The following is a 16622-nucleotide window of genomic DNA, read 5'->3' as shown; positions in this document are numbered from 1 at the left end:
CTTACTTCTGAGTAGACATGTTTAGGCTTGCATCCTTAGAAGGGCAGCACACTCTGTATCAGAGAATGGATCCCCAGATCCCAGGCCACACAAAATTATGGGTTTTATTCTTTCACAGGTATTGAACAAAGGTGTATTTTTTGTGTTATCAGCTATCTGCTGGCTAATTTGGATAAAAGGGAAAATACTAGGTAATTTTTTTAAAAAGAAATCCCTAGATGCCTAGATCGAGGTTTGGGGCAAGTACTCTTTGGTGAGACAGCTCCAGCTGACATTTAAAACGGCAAAACACACAGCAAAGCCAAGAGTGGAAATATAGACTGTTAGATCTCTAACATACCCTGTTCTAAGTTACTTCCAAAGTTGCCCACTTTCCCCTTAGCATAGAAAGGGACCAAATGTTTGGGAAGTTAAAAAGGTCAGATTCATGCGCTTTTGCATACAGCAGCAAGAAAAAACCAGCAGTCTAACTTAGCTTCCAAAATGGTAAATGTTTCTAAATTATTTGTATAGAAACACAAAGATGGCTTGCTTAAGCTACACAGTCTAAGCCTGGAGCATCCAGCTTAGACATCCTTCCTGGGAGGGTTGGCATGAAGGAATGGGAGAACAGAGGGGCAGGACAGATTACTCTATGTTCTTAACCTCTTCATGCATTGTTTGGAGCTTAGCACGTTGGTTGTCTGAGGCTGGCTATCCCACATTATCTACATGCCTTGAAAGAAGTTTCCCTCAAAACTCTGACCATCTAATTAACTGAGTAATAAGCAAGCCTCATGGGGTTGGGGAAAATCCAAAAGAAACACCAGATTGCCATGGCTTCTCTTCCTTGAGCAGGCAGTGGCTAAGCTTCCCATGTCATGGCCATCATGGAGCCAACAACAAAAAATCACCAAGGGATATTGAAAATATTTATTTTCCTGTGGCTCACTGGAAAGTATTCAATTATGAAAGTTTGTGTCACATTGTAAGTCCTTGTGCTTGTCTGTTTGCCTTGTCTCAACGCATTAATGGTTTATTATCATTTATAAACCATTAATGAACAATTAACATATCTTGTACTCAGTGATTAACAATTATGTGGATGAATAACATTTTTTATAAATGTGTAATTGTTGTGTGTGTGAATGCCAATAGTCTGTTGATCTTTCTGTTTTAATAAGTATAATATAATGCAATTCTCACATAATTATTGGACTGAAACATCTGTTAGAACTTTTGCTGCCTGTTATATGTTAGGTATATAATCTCATTTGCCTACTCATATTTATTTTCTCAAAAGCAAGATAGAAATAATTGATGGCAAATCTGCTTGTTTTTCTAAATGTGATGGTAGAGATTATCATGTTGACACCAGCTCATTATGCATTGGCCACTTGTAACAATAGACATCACTTGTGCCACATAATTGTTTCAAATTCAAAGCCATATAGTTCATAGCTTGGGCCAGGGTTTCCCAAATTTGAGTCTCCAGCTGCTTTTGGATTACAATTCCCATCACCGCTGACCATTGGTCTTGCTAGCTAGGGATGATGGGAGTTGTAGTCCAAAAACAGCTAGAGACCTAAGTTTGGGAAACTGTGGATTAGGCAGTCCAATTTACATTATTTTGTCTGTTGCACATTAAGCAGTTCTTGCCTCAGCTGTCTTATACAAGTTCCTAATTTCCGTGGTCAGTTTTCTTAGATTCAGAACTGAGTGCTTGGTGTTAAATTTTTTGAAGACTACAAGCTGCTATGAAGAACACCTGTAAAAAGAAATTCAGTAGCTTTTCTTCTCATGCACATTGAGTGCTGCATATAACTGTCTTCAAACAAGCTGGCCTCTGTTGAATATGCTGTTCCATATACCTGAACAAAACAAAAAAGGCACCTCTGGAATTCTTAATTGTTTTTGAGAGAGCTGGGCCCAAATAAGTTACCTTGCTGAAAGCCTGTTTCCTGGATGTTCTGTGGTGATGCTGAGGTTGTATGTTGCTTGTTCTGTTGTTGAAGTCGAGCGCTCCAGGGTGTGGTCCTCGATTCATCTCTTCTGTGTTTTTTCATCTCCCTTCACTTGCATCATTCTATGTCATGCTCACCTTCAGTTTATGTGTATAACTGCACTTGGTCCTTTTTTGTCACCAATTTCCATCTTGTATGACACACTTAGCAGAGCACTGAGCAGATTCTTGGAAGGCACTTGTCTTTGTCTGGATGTTTTAACTTTTTATTAACTTTTTGGTTTTTGTAAGAGAGCCACAGGACACCTAACACAGGTCTATGAGCCACAGTAACACCTCACAAAGTGTATAATAAAAGCTGCATGCATAGGAAGGATAATGCAGAAGAATATCAGGAATTATCAATTCCTTCAGAGGCTGCTTTCACACGTGAAGCTCTCTTCTTCTCCTTAGCTAGGGTGTAAATTTGATGGAATAGCAGAGTGCTTCTTCCTCTCTTGCTTCCACCTACAGTTACCAATAGTGCAAGAGTGCTGTCATTATTGTCAGGTACAAAAATGCTCATGAGCTTGGATACCTACTGCAAGGTATCTAAGGTAGACGGTCTATACATTGAGTCCTTGTGCCCATTACAGGGGTAGTGCAATTGTTTTTTACATATTAAAATAGTGGTATTTTACTGTGGTATTAAGAGGAGGCTCCTATGCTGGTCACCAGCATATACAGCAGAATATTGTCTGAGCTTAAAGATGAGAGCAACATGGGTGTGCAGAGTTAAAAAGAGACGGCCCACGAATGAGCATAAACAGCAGTAATCATGCCAGCAAGCCACAATTTTAATAATAATAATAATAATAATAATAATAATAATAATAATAATGTACGCCAGCCACTCTGAGTGGTATAGTGGTTGGCAATAAACAAAAGAGAGCAGATTTCCACTCCAAGGAGTTTGCAGTCTCAAGTTTAGCACAGGAGAGCATAAGGAGAGGGAAGGGAAGCCATGGCTCACAGTAAAGGCAATGAGGTTCATGGAATGAAAAACCTCAAGCCCAAATGGTGGCCTATAATATATTGGCCCCTACTGAAGTGCCCAACTTTACCCTTTCTCCCCGTGCTCATAAGTGCCCTTGTCCAAACGGCCCCAGCCTGGCTCAAAGCCTCCTTCTGCTCCCTGCTCTTCGCTTCCCATGTTGTCATGTGCCAAGCAGAGCCTGGCAGCATTAGATGCCCCAAGCTGGAGAAGGTAGTCATGGAGGTTGGAATATACTTCAGGGTTTGATTCTGTCTCAAAAGAAAGCACGGTTATAGCAGGAAATACGTTCCTTCCTAATGTGTGAATCTATCCTCAACTGGTCAGTTGTGCTGTGGTGCTGTGTCCACTAGCTGACAGGCAAAGCTGGTGTGTCTGCTGGCTCCAGAAGCTGCTTAAGAACCCACTTCCTTGTCTTAGACTTCCAAGCTTCAAGCATGCCAGCTCCCTCAAGGTGAGGATTTTGCCTCCAGGTAGCCAACTCACCTCACTGCGCCTGGACTGAGGACCTATATATCAGCTGGGTGGGAAGCAGGCTAGAGGCTGAATGGGAAGCCAAAAAGTTTCTCAGTTGTGTGTACCCTTTAGCCGATGGGAAAAACCATATTTATTGCAGCCATGGTCTGCACCTGGGATACAGGTCTCATGGGTGGACAACTTGGAACAACGTTGTCTTTGTAATTTGGGGAACCACCCATGAACGTCACTTGGGTTGTAACATTTGACCATTGCACCATTCTTGCATTTCTCCACTATGCTTTTTTGATGCCTCTGACTACTACACTGCACTGGATATGGCTAAAGACTTGCGGAGGCATGTACGAGCCTATCAGCTTTTACAGCAAATCCATGCCAGAAAATAAAATTAAAGCAGAATAAAACATTGAGCTGCATGCACTGGCTGCTTGGCATGTTTGTGATTTTACTAGGAATGGGCACAACATTATTATTTCCCAGGTTGTTTCTGTAAAGGAAGGCATTAGGAGATGGATAATAGTTCAGATCAAGCTCCCTTTCATTTGTGCTGTTGAAAACGGCTTCTCCCCCGCCCCCTCTTGCTTCCTGTGCCTTTTTGCAGCTTTTAACCTTTTCAGAATCATTTAACATTTGCACATTTTGAAATTCAAATTTGACAGATCCTTGCTTGCTGGACCTTGACATGGGCACGCAGTGCAAGGAGTATCAGGTTAAGTGGTTCTTTGACTTCAAAAACAAGATCTGCACCCAGGTTTGGTATGGTGGGTGTGGCGGTAACGCCAATAGATTTGAGACAGAAGCTGACTGCATTAGCAGATGCTTGAAGCCATGTAAGTACCCACAGAGGGTTAACCCATTTTGCACTTTTAAACATTGTCAAGCAACGTTTCAGAGCGGAAGGGGATAAAAGTTTAAAAACAAATTCCACACACTTTTTCTCTACAGCAGATGAAAGAGTCATGCAGCTGCCTGTCCTTGAGAAAAGTCCCTTATCAGGTAAAATCAGGAATGGAGAGGATTATGCGTTTAGTTATGTGTCGTTATACTGGATGCATCTTTGGGATGCTTTGCCCAATGTAACCCATGCCCCTCTTGCTGCTTTCCTGCCTTGCTGTCAATGCCCCATACTTCTCCATCTCCGTCTGCATGCCTCCCATCAGACCTAGAAAAGCAATGCTGGTGTAAATATATTGCACTTTCTTCTGTCTCCTGCATCCAGAGGGCAGTCTCATTAACTGGGACGGAGCCGCCTCATCGTCTGGTGGGCAGCGCCAGCTTTGACTCCACCAGGAGAGGGGCTTCTCTAAAAGGATGGAATGAGGGAAGCCCCTTCCCCTATCTCTGCTAGCCACTCATCCTGTGGATGTGGTGAGATTTTGCACTCAGCTGAGCACCTCTAGTATGCTGGCACATCAGAACCTTTGGCTTTGCACCTGGATTGTGGACCTAGGAATCTAGTCATGGTTGGTCAGCTTCTCCTCCTTCAGCTTCAAGATCTGTTTTTGGAAGGGGAGCTGTAAGCAGTTTTCAGAGAGATGAAGGATAAAAACTAAAACAAAAGGGAGCAGAAGAAGACTGTCACATCCAGCCTCTTTGGATCTCAGGGCCTAGACCAGTCTTACGCAGCCTGTTGCCTTCCAGATGTTGTTGGACAACCATCACCTTGACTATTGGCCATGCCAGCTGGGTCTGCAGGGATTCCAACAACATCTGGAGGGCACCAGGTTGGGAGAGTTGGCCCACAACCAAGGGGCTTCAAGAACCAGGAAGGCGCTTCCAAGTCATCTTGCTCAGACACTTGCCAGTCTGCATCCTCCAAGGGAGGGGGAAAGGCAGCAAAGATGACGCCAAACCGAGTGGCCTTTTCAGCCATGCTTTTCAAAAACATGCTCTAGTATTGTGATTTGTGCCCACCTCCCCATACCTGATGCCCTTTGAAACTAACCGCATTAAGACCACAAAACACAATGAAACTGAGTGTTATTATTTTTAAAAAGGAAAGAAAAAGATCAGAAATAAAAAATAGCAGCTCCCTGAAAACTAAAAATGGGCAAAATATAACAGTGCAATAGAGCAGAGAGCCAACAAATCATTCAGCTGGAACCCTGCTGGGTGAAGCCTTGGCCTGTTGGCAGAAGGACCATCAGAAGTGGAGCTGGACTGGCCTCCCTAAGGAGGAATTTGTAATCCTCTCTGCAGCCCCTGACAGGCAGAGGAGAGTCTCTTGAAGATCTTAATACTTGCCTAAGCCGTTCTGCAGCTTGCCCTAATTTTGCAATGCATGGGTGTTTCTGTCAGATCCACCCAAGGAGATGCCACTGGGTATGAGAGAGACAAATTTTCTCACTGTAATTTTTCATTTCCCAAGTGTGTCCAGAGGGAAGGCTACTTGACTTCTCACCTTGAGAGCCTTTTGGTTTGAGTCTCACTCTTGTCCTTGTCCGCCTCTTTTGTGTTTATCCACATGCATTTTTGTGCTTTGCCGTTAGATAAATATTTTTATTTCCATGTTGAGTCATGTCACAGGAGTCAAGGGACATCTTCTTTTCCAGTTCAGGTTTGGGGAGTCAGGGAGCCCTTCCCCTTGGTAGAGTCAGAAATTGACCCCAGCTGCTCACCAGGAGGTGGTGCTGACCTGGAAGGTGAGACACCTCCCCCCCCCTGCAGGAGATACAAGAACCAGAATTTAAAATAAGAATATGTCCCTTTCTCTGGTGAGCATGTAAACTTCACCACTCATGCTGTATTGTCCTCAGTATTACTAACATAGTCACTTGTGTGTTTCTACTTCTGTACAAACAACGTGTCCGCGTCCTTTTCATCATGGCCTTCTGCTCCAGTGGTCTCCTTTGAGATAGGAGGCCCCTTCCCAACAAAGCACTGCTGAGACCACCGTGAGAAACCCTGGAGGGTATGGCATGAATGGGTGTTAGGCAGGCTTCAGATTGGGAACACCAGACTCAAAGAAAACCCCAAAGCGCCACATCATCTTTTGCTGGGTGCAGACTATTGTTCCACGCACAAAGGCAACATGCACATCCCTAGAGTATCCCATAAGAGATGCCTCTCTGTGATTTCTCAGAAATCTCCAACGAAAAGGCTTCTACAGCCCTCTTTCCAGCCAATCCTATGCATGCAGATGGAAGAGTAAGATTTTTTCCCAGCTAAGTGTGTAAAGATTTATAGCCTGACTCTGTTTCATTGCTGTGCTTCTTTTACATTCATCAGTTAACCAACATCTATCTTGTCATTTTTACCCATGGCTCCTTGGCCAGTTCTCAGCAAATATAGTGCTTAATGCTTCCTTCCTGTTTAAATATTTGAAAAGTGTGGCAATATCTTGGGATGGCATATCCTGTTGGGCAGGCTGCAGTGGTGGTGAGACAGCGCTGAACTGAGCTGCACCATCACGTTACCCCCCTTTTTTTAATTCCTGAAGAAGAGGACTGGTAAAAAGGAGTCTTCCCCGTCACTCTTTGCCTGGCCCCGCATGTGCTCCTGACATGACCCAGTGCCAGCCAGAGGGTGAGGCTTTCTCTCTCCCATCCCAAGGAGTGCTGAAGCTGAGCCATAAGCTCCAGCTGCCCCCCCCCCCGACCATCGGCTTCAGATTCCTAACTCATCCATTCCACCCCTTCCACTTCTGTTGGGAAGGCAGAGGGGCCCTCGGTTGGGGCTTGGCCACACTTAGCTGTTGCCCTGCTCTTTCCAGGCAGAGGTTCATACTTTAATGCTTGGTTTCTGAGTGTGTGCCACTCCCTCCACCCTCCACAAAAGCCGCTCTTTAAAGCTGAATTAGAACAAATGTCAGTTCAGGTTTTCATTGATGTTTGCTCCAGTTGAGCTTTAAAGAACAGGTTTCCACAACTAAAGCTCCAGAGGAGGGGAAAGGGTGCTGGGACATGGAGCTTTAAATTGTGGCCCATGCTGGGAAAAAGCGAAAGGAATCAAAGTGTGCACAAGCCCTTCCTCACATCACATAATAGAAATCCTGGAATTTTCTGAAATAAATTTTGTGATGGATTGCAGGTGAAAGAAAGAGCTGAGTAGTTGACTATTGAGCAAGCATAGCAGCAGTAACAAGGGGCAGAAGAAAGGTCTTCCAAAGGACCAAGGCAGAGACAGCACGGGAAGGAGTAGGGTCAATCCATCTTCCCTTGCCCATAGCCTCTAAAAATACATAGCTTGGTTTCTGAGTTTATTGAACAATCTCAATAGGCATTCCTTTGGTTTTTACGCCATAGGTTTCCCCAGCATTAGTTAAGAGTTTGTTTTGAAATGAGAGCAGCAGCATCTATGTTACAGCGATTTCAACGGTTTGGGTCATCTTACAAGATGAGGGTGATCTGCTAATTTTACTTTTTGGCTCTTGACTTCAAGCCCTGTTGAATGCTTTGGATAAAGAACACTGGTTCTGAGCCAACTTTAATTTTGGTTTCTTATTTATTAATACTATTTGTAGCCCACCCTTCATGTCAGTGGATCCCAGGGTGGAGTAAAAAATACATAGTCATACAAAACAAAATACTAAGCCATAAAAACTATTTTAAATGGTAGGAGCAGCTAAAACAGCAGAGGAGTCTAATGTATCAGCAGCAAATTACAGTGGTACCTTGGTTCTCAAACTTAATCCATTCCAGAAGTCCATTCCAAAACCAAAGCATTCCAGAACCAAGGCATGCTTTCCCATAGAAAGTAATGCAAAATGGATTAATCCGTTCCAGACTTTTAAAGACAACCCCTAAAACAGCATTTTATCATGAATTTTACTATCTAACGAGACCATTGATCTGTAAAATGAAAGCAATAAGCAATGTACTGCAGTCACAATCAATCAGTAGCTGAACTGGGTTCCACACAGTCACAAAAACCAAAAAAGCCACAAAAATGCAAAATAAATAGCAAAAACAGACCTAAGCATAACACTCAAAACGGAAATGTGGCACTCAAGTGTAACACTCAAAATGGAGCACATTTGGCTTCTGAAAAAAGTTTGCAAACCGGAACACTTCCGGGTTTGCAGTGTTTGGGTTCCAAGTTGTTTGAGTACCAAGGTGTTTGAGAACCAAGATACACTGTAATTCACTAAGGCTGCAGTCCAAAGGAGGTAGGGCAGATGTGACAGTACAGGAACACTCGGGTCCATTTTTATGACTTAAAAAAAAAAATCACTTCCATTTGAAACTGACAGTTGGGGACAGGGATGGAATCAGGGCAAGAATTTTAGACCAGCTCCTGCATAGTCTGTGGGCTTATTGGACCCTCTCTCATGAGATTGCAGCCTAAGTGTTGGAAATGCAAACAAGTCATTACTTGGTGCCAAATTTTTTTTTTAAGTGTGGCAATAAGAGCATTGATTAATAGTGAGAACATTAATTTCAAAATAACTGAAATGTACAAAACACCACACTGCAAGTTAAGTGGCCACTCTTGGAACCATTCTTGTGTAGGTAGAGTAGAAGATAGACAGACAGACAGACAGATAGACAGATGATAGATGTGGAGAATGTAAAGAAAGTTCACTTCATTTCTTAAACTCTGTGAAACACACTGAGAAACGTAAATCAAGGTTTTCTAGCCAGCTGAAGGGCTGAACACACCAAGAACATTTTGTAAAGACTCCATTAAGTCCTTTTTCTGACAAATATAAATTGTTCGCTGCACACTGACTCCACTCAGTGCTCAGCTGAATTGCACTCCATTTTCAGCCTCACTCCTAGGCTCCCCAACCCATAGTAAAATAACTGGTCTCGACATTTACAGGACAGAAAGTGCACAAGAAGAAGTTACGGAGGAAATTATCCAGAAGGAAATTGGAAAGCAGAGCAAAAAAGGTAGCAAGAGCAGGTATGAGAAAAAGAAACCAGAAGTTAACTGGATTGAGGAAAGTATATGTACTGAACGCGGGTCTAAACCACTGAGCCTCTTGGGCTTGCTGATCAGAAGGCCGGTGGTTTGAATCCCCGCGACGGGGTGAGCTCTCGTTGCTCGGTCCCTGCTCCTGCCAACCTAGCAGTGTGAAAGCACGAAGTGCAAGTAGATAAATAGGTACCACTCTGGCAGGAAAGTAAACGGTGTTTCCGTGCGCTGCTCTGGTTTCACCAGAAGCGGCTTAGTCATGCTGGCCACATGACCCAGAAAAACTCTGTGGACAAACGCCGGCTCCCTCGGCCCGTAAAGCGAGATGAGCACCGCAACCCCAGAGTCGTCTGCGACTGGACTTAACTGTCAGGGGTCCTTTACCTTTTCTTATATGTATTGAAAAGAAACCAGGGGAAGAAATAAAGCAAAAAGACAAAGGGGAAAATTGCCTCCGGGTCAGAAACCATGACTTACATGAGAAAATAGAAAACAACGCAAGGCAAAAATTTTCTGTGAAGCAGGATGGTATGGGATCAATAAATGCAGATTCTTTAGTTTGTCTGTGGAGAGAAGTGTTCAAGCATCTCCCATGGAAGTGGGTCCCAATGGAATCCCAAGGATTCCCAAGTAAAACTCCCATAGTGCCAGTGAAATTTTGCTTCATTAAGAGCAGTAGCTTCTTCTGGATTTAATACTTGGCTAAGTCAATTATTCGTTCACTATAAAGAACAAAGTAAAGAGAATGAAACTAGTTTTATCATCACTGAGCAATCCGGAATTTTAAAGATGCAAAATAGGGATGGATTGCAACTCAGTGGCTGTTCCAGAATCACCATCAGACAATAGATGCTCTGACAGTTTCCTAAGTTCCTCGAGAAAACTAAAAGCATATCAAGAAGCTCATGAAATGGGGAGGGGAAGGATGCAATATGAACATGATGAGATGACAGGTAAATTTGACTTCTTTTATACTGGACTTCTCTGAATTTGATGAGCACAGTTGGACCAGATTAGATTCAGTAGCAATGGCCTGCTCTTTTTGTAGCAGTTGCTTCCTGCATTTTAGAAGAGACACATGCCAAAATTCCACACAAGCTACAGTATGTTTTCACCCAGGGACTTGGTACTCAGGTCAATATTTCATCCCAGGGAGAATAAGCCCACAATTGGCAGATGCTTGTCACTTTGGTCAACACAAACACCACACCCACTGCTGGACTGCACACATTTCATGCATCAAATGCGCAGGAATGGATTAAAAGTACATTTTGTCTATTTTCATATCAGCACCATACTTTCTAAATGTCAGTTCAAGCTCTGGAAAGCATTTATTAACATGATGCAACTGTTTTAAAGTATATAAACACATGGTGAATCTGTTGCCTAAAAGTATGTTTCCAATCTGTGGAAAAATTGCTTCATTTAGAATATCTGATTTCACTCCATCCTTCCATCGCTGTGTGTGTGTGTGTGTGTGTGAGAGAGAGAGAGAGAGAGAGAGGGAGAGAGAGAGAGGGAGAGGTGGATGAGAAACAAATGCACGCCATTCCTGGTTCCTTGTAGATCCCAAGACAGAATTCTCAGAAGATGTCATTCATTCATTCATTCATTCATTCATTCATTCAAAGCATATGATCTTCTCCTCATCCAAAGGGCTCTCTGTGCATCTGGCTTACCAACATCTGCAGGAAGGCAGTCCATGCCCTTAAGCTGACAGTGCAAAACACATGATGCACAAGGGGAAATGGGTGGATTAGGAGGGGAAAGCAACATCAGGCACCAGTTATTAGAACACTGTTACATAGGGCTGTATCCAGTGTAGCTCCTATGGAATAAATGGGCATTGGACGAATTTAGATCCATTAGATTCATTGGCTTTACTTGGAGTGACCTACAACCCACAGGTCTACCTATGCAGATTCTGGCTTCCTCAGAGAAGATGGGCTCCTGGCAAGCCCTCCTCTCGGATCAAACCTGGGAGCAGGGCAGCTGTCCCTGTCCAGGCCAAGCAGGCAGATCTCTTCTTGCCACAAGTATCTTCCCTCAGGCAGCTTTCTTGAGGGCCGTTGGAATCACCGCAGGAGGGTGATCCATAGAGTTGGTCCGTGGCAGTTCTGGCTGTGTTGGCCTTTGAGCTGGATATCTCTCTAGGGACTATTTTCTTCCCTTCCTTTACAGTCTTCAGGGTAAATCAGAGATGCATCATATTCATTAATACACCCTACTGAAATGTGACACATGTGGCATTGAGCCATGGTCAGTGTCTCATTTAAACCAGACCCTCCACCACCATGCATGTCGTGTGAGAAAAGCAAGGCAGCTCCTGGCTGGCCTTTGGGTCCCTGGAGTCCTCTCTCACTGTGCAGGTACAGGTCAGATAGTAGAGTTGAAAGGAGACATTTGCACCATTCAGTTATTCTTGCTCACCTGGGATCCAGTTTACGTTGGGCTTTGGAGCGTATTTAAATGTGCATAATTGAGATGAAAGCAATGTCATGTAGGACATGTCCCCTCTAGGGTTTTATGGGGAAGAGGTCTTGTTTGAAATCAACCCTGTATCAAAAACCTATTGCATCACAGAGAAGGGTCCATCTAGCCTGCTCTTTATCCTGTGATAAGTTACTGACATGGAGACCATGTTCCCATTGCAAGACCTGAAAGTAATGCAGGCATCTCCCCACTTACGTGCAATCAATTTGCGCACAACCGTGTATATGCCAGAAAAGAAAGAAATAATTCTCACCTGAAATGGCAGGCGAGAGCTGGAAAGACCTTGTGGCTCATGAGGAGACCCCCCCCCCAAGAGCCTGAAGAGGACATCAGTGAGCCAAAAGTCCAGAAAAAAATAGACTCCAGGGGCTCTGGAATGGTGCATGGGGTCTCTCGCTATCATAGATTTCTGGACTTGGGCTATAAAATCCTGTGTGCTTCTGTTTGTGGCGGACATTTCCAAAATCATACACTGAATCTGTTGTGCTTATGTGCTAACTTCTCATTATCTGAATGATAACTGAAGGAGTCAGGTCTGCATAGATTTTTCATTCTGTTCAAGAGACGAGCCAGCAACACTGAATTCTCTTTCACTGTTGTGGCTACTGGTATAATCAGGTGCAAATGCCTCCGTGCTTGCAGATGCCCCACACATTACAACCCTCCCACAACATCTGGAAGATGAGAGGCAGTAAAAATGGGGCATCAGTACATGTTATAAGGGTGGCATTAATGTGGTGCTGGGATAAATGTGGTGTTTTATTTTAATTATTAATTGTGACCAAATGTTCACCCAGCAGAATAACACTTTATATTCCCAACATATGGAAACTACTTTGAGGTGTTTTTTTTTCCTTATTTAACAATCAGATGGTATTAAGAGCCAGTCTGGTGTAGTGGCTAAGAGCGGTGGACTCGTAATCTGGTGAACTGGGTTCACTTCCCCATTCCTCCACATGCAGCTGCTGGGTGACCTTGGGCCAGTCACGCTTCTCTGAAGTCTCTCAGCCCCACTCACCTCACAGAGTGTTTGTTGTGGGGGAGGAAGGGGAAGGAGATAGTTAGCCGCTTAGAGACTCCTTCGGGTAGTGATAAAGCAGGATATCAAATCCAAACTTTAGCCGCTTAGAGACTCCTTCGGGTAGTGATAAAGCAGGATATCAAATCCAAACTCCTCCTCCTCCTCCTCCTCCTCTTCTTCTTCTTCTTCTTCAAATGTTATCAGATAAATAATTAATAAACCTCATTCACCTGGAAGTTCAGTGTGTGCACACTTACTTTGTAAGACTGCCCTTTGTAAGACAGTTGTGTTCCAGGCATCCCATTACTTCTGCATTCCTTGTTCCTGTGGCAGATAGGGGTTCTTGGTCATCTCTTTGTTGCCGACATGGTCTTCTGTTGTCGCTTCATCTTGCATGCCATACATATTGGAGATGGATAAAACTTCCCATGTTTGTCCCTGTCCCTTCGGCATGCACATCAGCAGAGGGGATGCTTCATCTTCTTGTTCTGCTGAGTATCTGTGAACACGCAAAGTAGAAGATACTCACAGGAAGCATGGACTGGCCAATACATTGATTATTTATTTGTCTACTCATTTCCAGCCACAGATATCTGTCAATTGCAAAAAGAGGAAGGGACCTGCAGGAACTTTATCCTCAAGTGGTATTTTGATCTAAAAACCAAAAGTTGTGCTAGATTCTGGTATGGTGGCTGTGGTGGAAATGAAAACAGATTTGACACACAGAAAGACTGTGAAAAAGTCTGCATTTCAGGTAAGGGATGACCTCAACTTTTGCCGCTTGCCTTTATTTGAAAAGAGTAAGCAACGAATGGGGATCTTCCATGAAACTGTTGACACTAGAAGAGCACCTAAACAATTGGGTCAAATTCTCACCCTAGCCTGGTGCTGCCATGTTGACTTTCATCGACAGATCCCATTGAAGTTGCACTGACATATTAAAAACAGTAGCACAACTATTTCTAGTTGGGATTGTTTGCCTGCTGTGCCAAACCAAAACAACAACGACTGTGCAGATGTAAATGTGCCTACTGAGTATAACTTTGTTTTCATGGTTTATTTTAAAAACTGGTGACATAGCCCTAGGAAAAGCTATAAAGGAAAAAGCAGTAGAGCATCATTCAAATATGGTAAGGGAAGGAGGATGAAATCATCATTTGCTGGCTTCTGCTTTCTTGCAGGCCACTGTATGTCCTAATTGGGCTAACCTAGGAATGGACGGATCCAGTACCAAATGGAGATGGCATTAAATCCGCCCTGTCCTGTATCCAGGCAGATTTTAAAATGAAGTATCTATTAAAATCTGCCTGGAAACTCACACCTTAAAAAAAGAAGCAGCACTTTGGGGGCAGTTTATTCCTCTCAACTGTTCAGAGTAGGTCCCGCAGCCTCCCACAGCCTGCAGCTCAGCCCACAGGGCTCTGACAGCAACATGCTAGGAGTGCAATAGCCGTCAGAACAACGGGGCTGGATAACATACTCTTGCTATCAGAGAGAATTGTATGGGGAAAGCATAACTGCCCCCAGTGTTTACTTTGAAAAGTTGATTTTTAAAAAAGAAAAGAAACCTTTTTAGAACAGGCAGCCCACTGATCACCTCATAAATGAATCTGCTCGACTGCAGATTCTGAAGTGGACTAATAAAGTGGTCCCGGTCATGATCTGCCTGGGTCAAATTAGGTGAGTCTCCTTTAGAATTTGAGTTTGGCATATTTCTTCTCCCATCCCTTGTTCCCATTCTACAAGGGTTAGGCTGGCTTCACTCTTGCCTGCTCCATTTTTTAATGATCGCTTTCTAAGGTCTCCACAACCAGAGAGTCTTAGGTGGTCACCAGGATGCTGGATTTTACTTTTTGTTATCTGCTCTCATTTTCTCATTGAAACTTTGTCTTTTTGTGATGTGAAATCATAATAAGCTATTCTTGCTTTTTCAGCTCCTGTCAATCCTGGTGTTGTAACAACAATAGGGACTTAAATCACGGCGAAACATCAACACATACCTCTAAGAGAACCAGGAGTCAGCCATTGCCAATATACCCCATAAAAGCTAAGGGTATAGACTACCTTGCACTGTGTTATTTCTGCTTTACGTTTGAAGCAAAGCTTCAAAAAAGTGTTTTGCTACACAACTTTATCAATATGGTGCTAAACTGTTCATGGACTGAATGCTAAATATGTCTGGGATATACTCTATAATTTCAACATTATGTAATATTTACCCACCACAGATCTTAGTTGTTTGAACAAATTACAGTTTCCTTTGGATCCCAGTATCCTGCCTGTTTTAGGCAAGGTAAAGACTAGAAAATAATGTGGGAAGAAAATCACTGCAGCTGTTATGTACTTGCTTCTTTCGTTTCCATAACTGAGCATAACTTTAGTTTGAAAGCCTTATGCAGAAGGAGTAGCCAGTTCTGAAACACAAGCAGTCCAACTTTTCATTCTGTTTTACTCTTGCTGGATTATACTAATTCTTTTTCATGCATATGTGATCAAAGAAAAAAATGCGAATTTCTTAGTACAGATGCACTGCTGGGACCAACGACTGAGTTAAAGAATTTTTAAAACATGGTGTAGAATGTGTGTTTTTTTGGCAATCCTCAATGTTGTGTGTTCTATTGAAAAAAAGTATTTTTTGGCAGGGGGTGGGAATTTTATTTTTATTATGATTTTGTTTTTAGGAAATCTATACAAAAGAACTTTTAAATAAAGTTTAATTGTGGTTTTGAGAATTTTTGAGTTTGATAGTGTTTTGTGTTTTCTCTTATTATTCAATAAAAGCAACATACTACAAAGATGAAGGGCAGGTGGGGCTCGCCCACCTGGGAAGGTAGCCCATCTAGGAGGAGGAAAGCTCTGATCCTGAACCTCCGCTGCAAATTACAATACATGCACACTTTGATTAAAGAACAAAAGATCCCCTAACTATTCTAAAAGCCTACAGAAGCAGGTCTTGGAACTCGGGTGGCGCTGTGGGTTAAACTACTAAGCCTAGGGCTTGCCAATCAGAAGGTCGGCAGTTCAAATCCCCACGACCGGGTGAGCTCCCATTGCTCGGTCCCTGCTCCTGCCAACCTAGCAGTTTGAAAGCACATCAAAGTGCAAGTAGATCAATAGGTACCACTCCGGCGGGAAGGTAAACAGCGTTTCCGTGCACTGCTCTGGTTCGCCAGAAGCGGCTTAGTCATGCTGGCCACATGACCCGGAAGCTGTACGCCAGCTCCCTCGGCCAATAAAGCGAGATGAGCGCCGCAACCCCAGAGTCGGCCACGACTGGACCTAATGGTCAGGGGTCCCTTTACCTTTACCTTACAGAAGCAGGAGCATCACCCAGAAATGGGGAGGGGGGGAGTATGCCTGTCCTTAAAGTGAAGCAGACATGCAGTCCTAGGGAGCTAAGTGGGTTAAGTGCTGTGCTGTTGGAGCCTTGAGGGCTAAGGAACCTTTGCATCTAATTTTTTTATACACTTTGCCAAGGCTGCCAGTGGATAGGGGAGGGGGCTGAGAAATGAGTGATTCTCAAAATTTCTATAGTTACTTTTGGAATTTCCTGCCTAATTCTCACCTTGCCCATCTTTGGTCATCCTGTTCCTGTTTGTTTAACAAACGGTGAAAGACTTGTGATAGGGAGCAATGACCTGAACCAGCCATCTCTGCCTTTGCTTGTCTTTTACCTTTGCATGGGTGGATCCCATTCAGAGGTTGAGTATTCTGTACTAGACAACTAAATTTGCATGGGTTAATCTTTTAGGTCAGATGTGGGTGAACTCAGCATATGCACAAATGCCTTTTAGCAG

The 16622-nt window shown here is 43.4% G+C and overlaps 1 protein-coding gene across 14 annotated transcripts in view; it reads left to right on the top strand.

Annotated features, from left to right (window-relative positions):
• The window catches only part of COL6A3 (collagen type VI alpha 3 chain), a 107852-nt gene extending 92295 nt beyond the window's left edge, over positions 1 to 15557 (top strand). For 4 of the 14 annotated variants that reach the window (XM_081849254.1, XM_081849253.1, XM_081849251.1 and 1 more), the window contains 5 exons: positions 4112 to 4282; positions 4398 to 4448; positions 9216 to 9299; positions 13409 to 13579; positions 14760 to 15557. In XM_081849254.1, the coding sequence (XP_081705380.1) occupies positions 4112 to 4282; positions 4398 to 4448; positions 9216 to 9299; positions 13409 to 13579; positions 14760 to 14800 (518 nt within the window). In that variant the 3' untranslated portion in view covers positions 14801 to 15557. The remainder of the gene's footprint in view (positions 1 to 4111; positions 4283 to 4397; positions 4449 to 9215; positions 9300 to 13408; positions 13580 to 14759) is intronic. The other 10 variants (XM_081849258.1, XM_081849256.1, XM_081849257.1 and 7 more) reach the window with 9 other exon arrangements.
• The last annotated feature ends 1065 nt before the right edge of the window (positions 15558 to 16622 follow it).

The sequence above is a fragment of the Podarcis erhardii genome, assembly GCF_964252035.2.
Source record: "Podarcis erhardii genome assembly, chromosome: 1".
Taxonomy (NCBI): domain Eukaryota; kingdom Metazoa; phylum Chordata; class Lepidosauria; order Squamata; family Lacertidae; genus Podarcis; species Podarcis erhardii.
The sequence above is the reverse complement of the archived record's forward strand: the minus strand, read 5'-3'. Positions and strand labels throughout refer to the sequence as shown.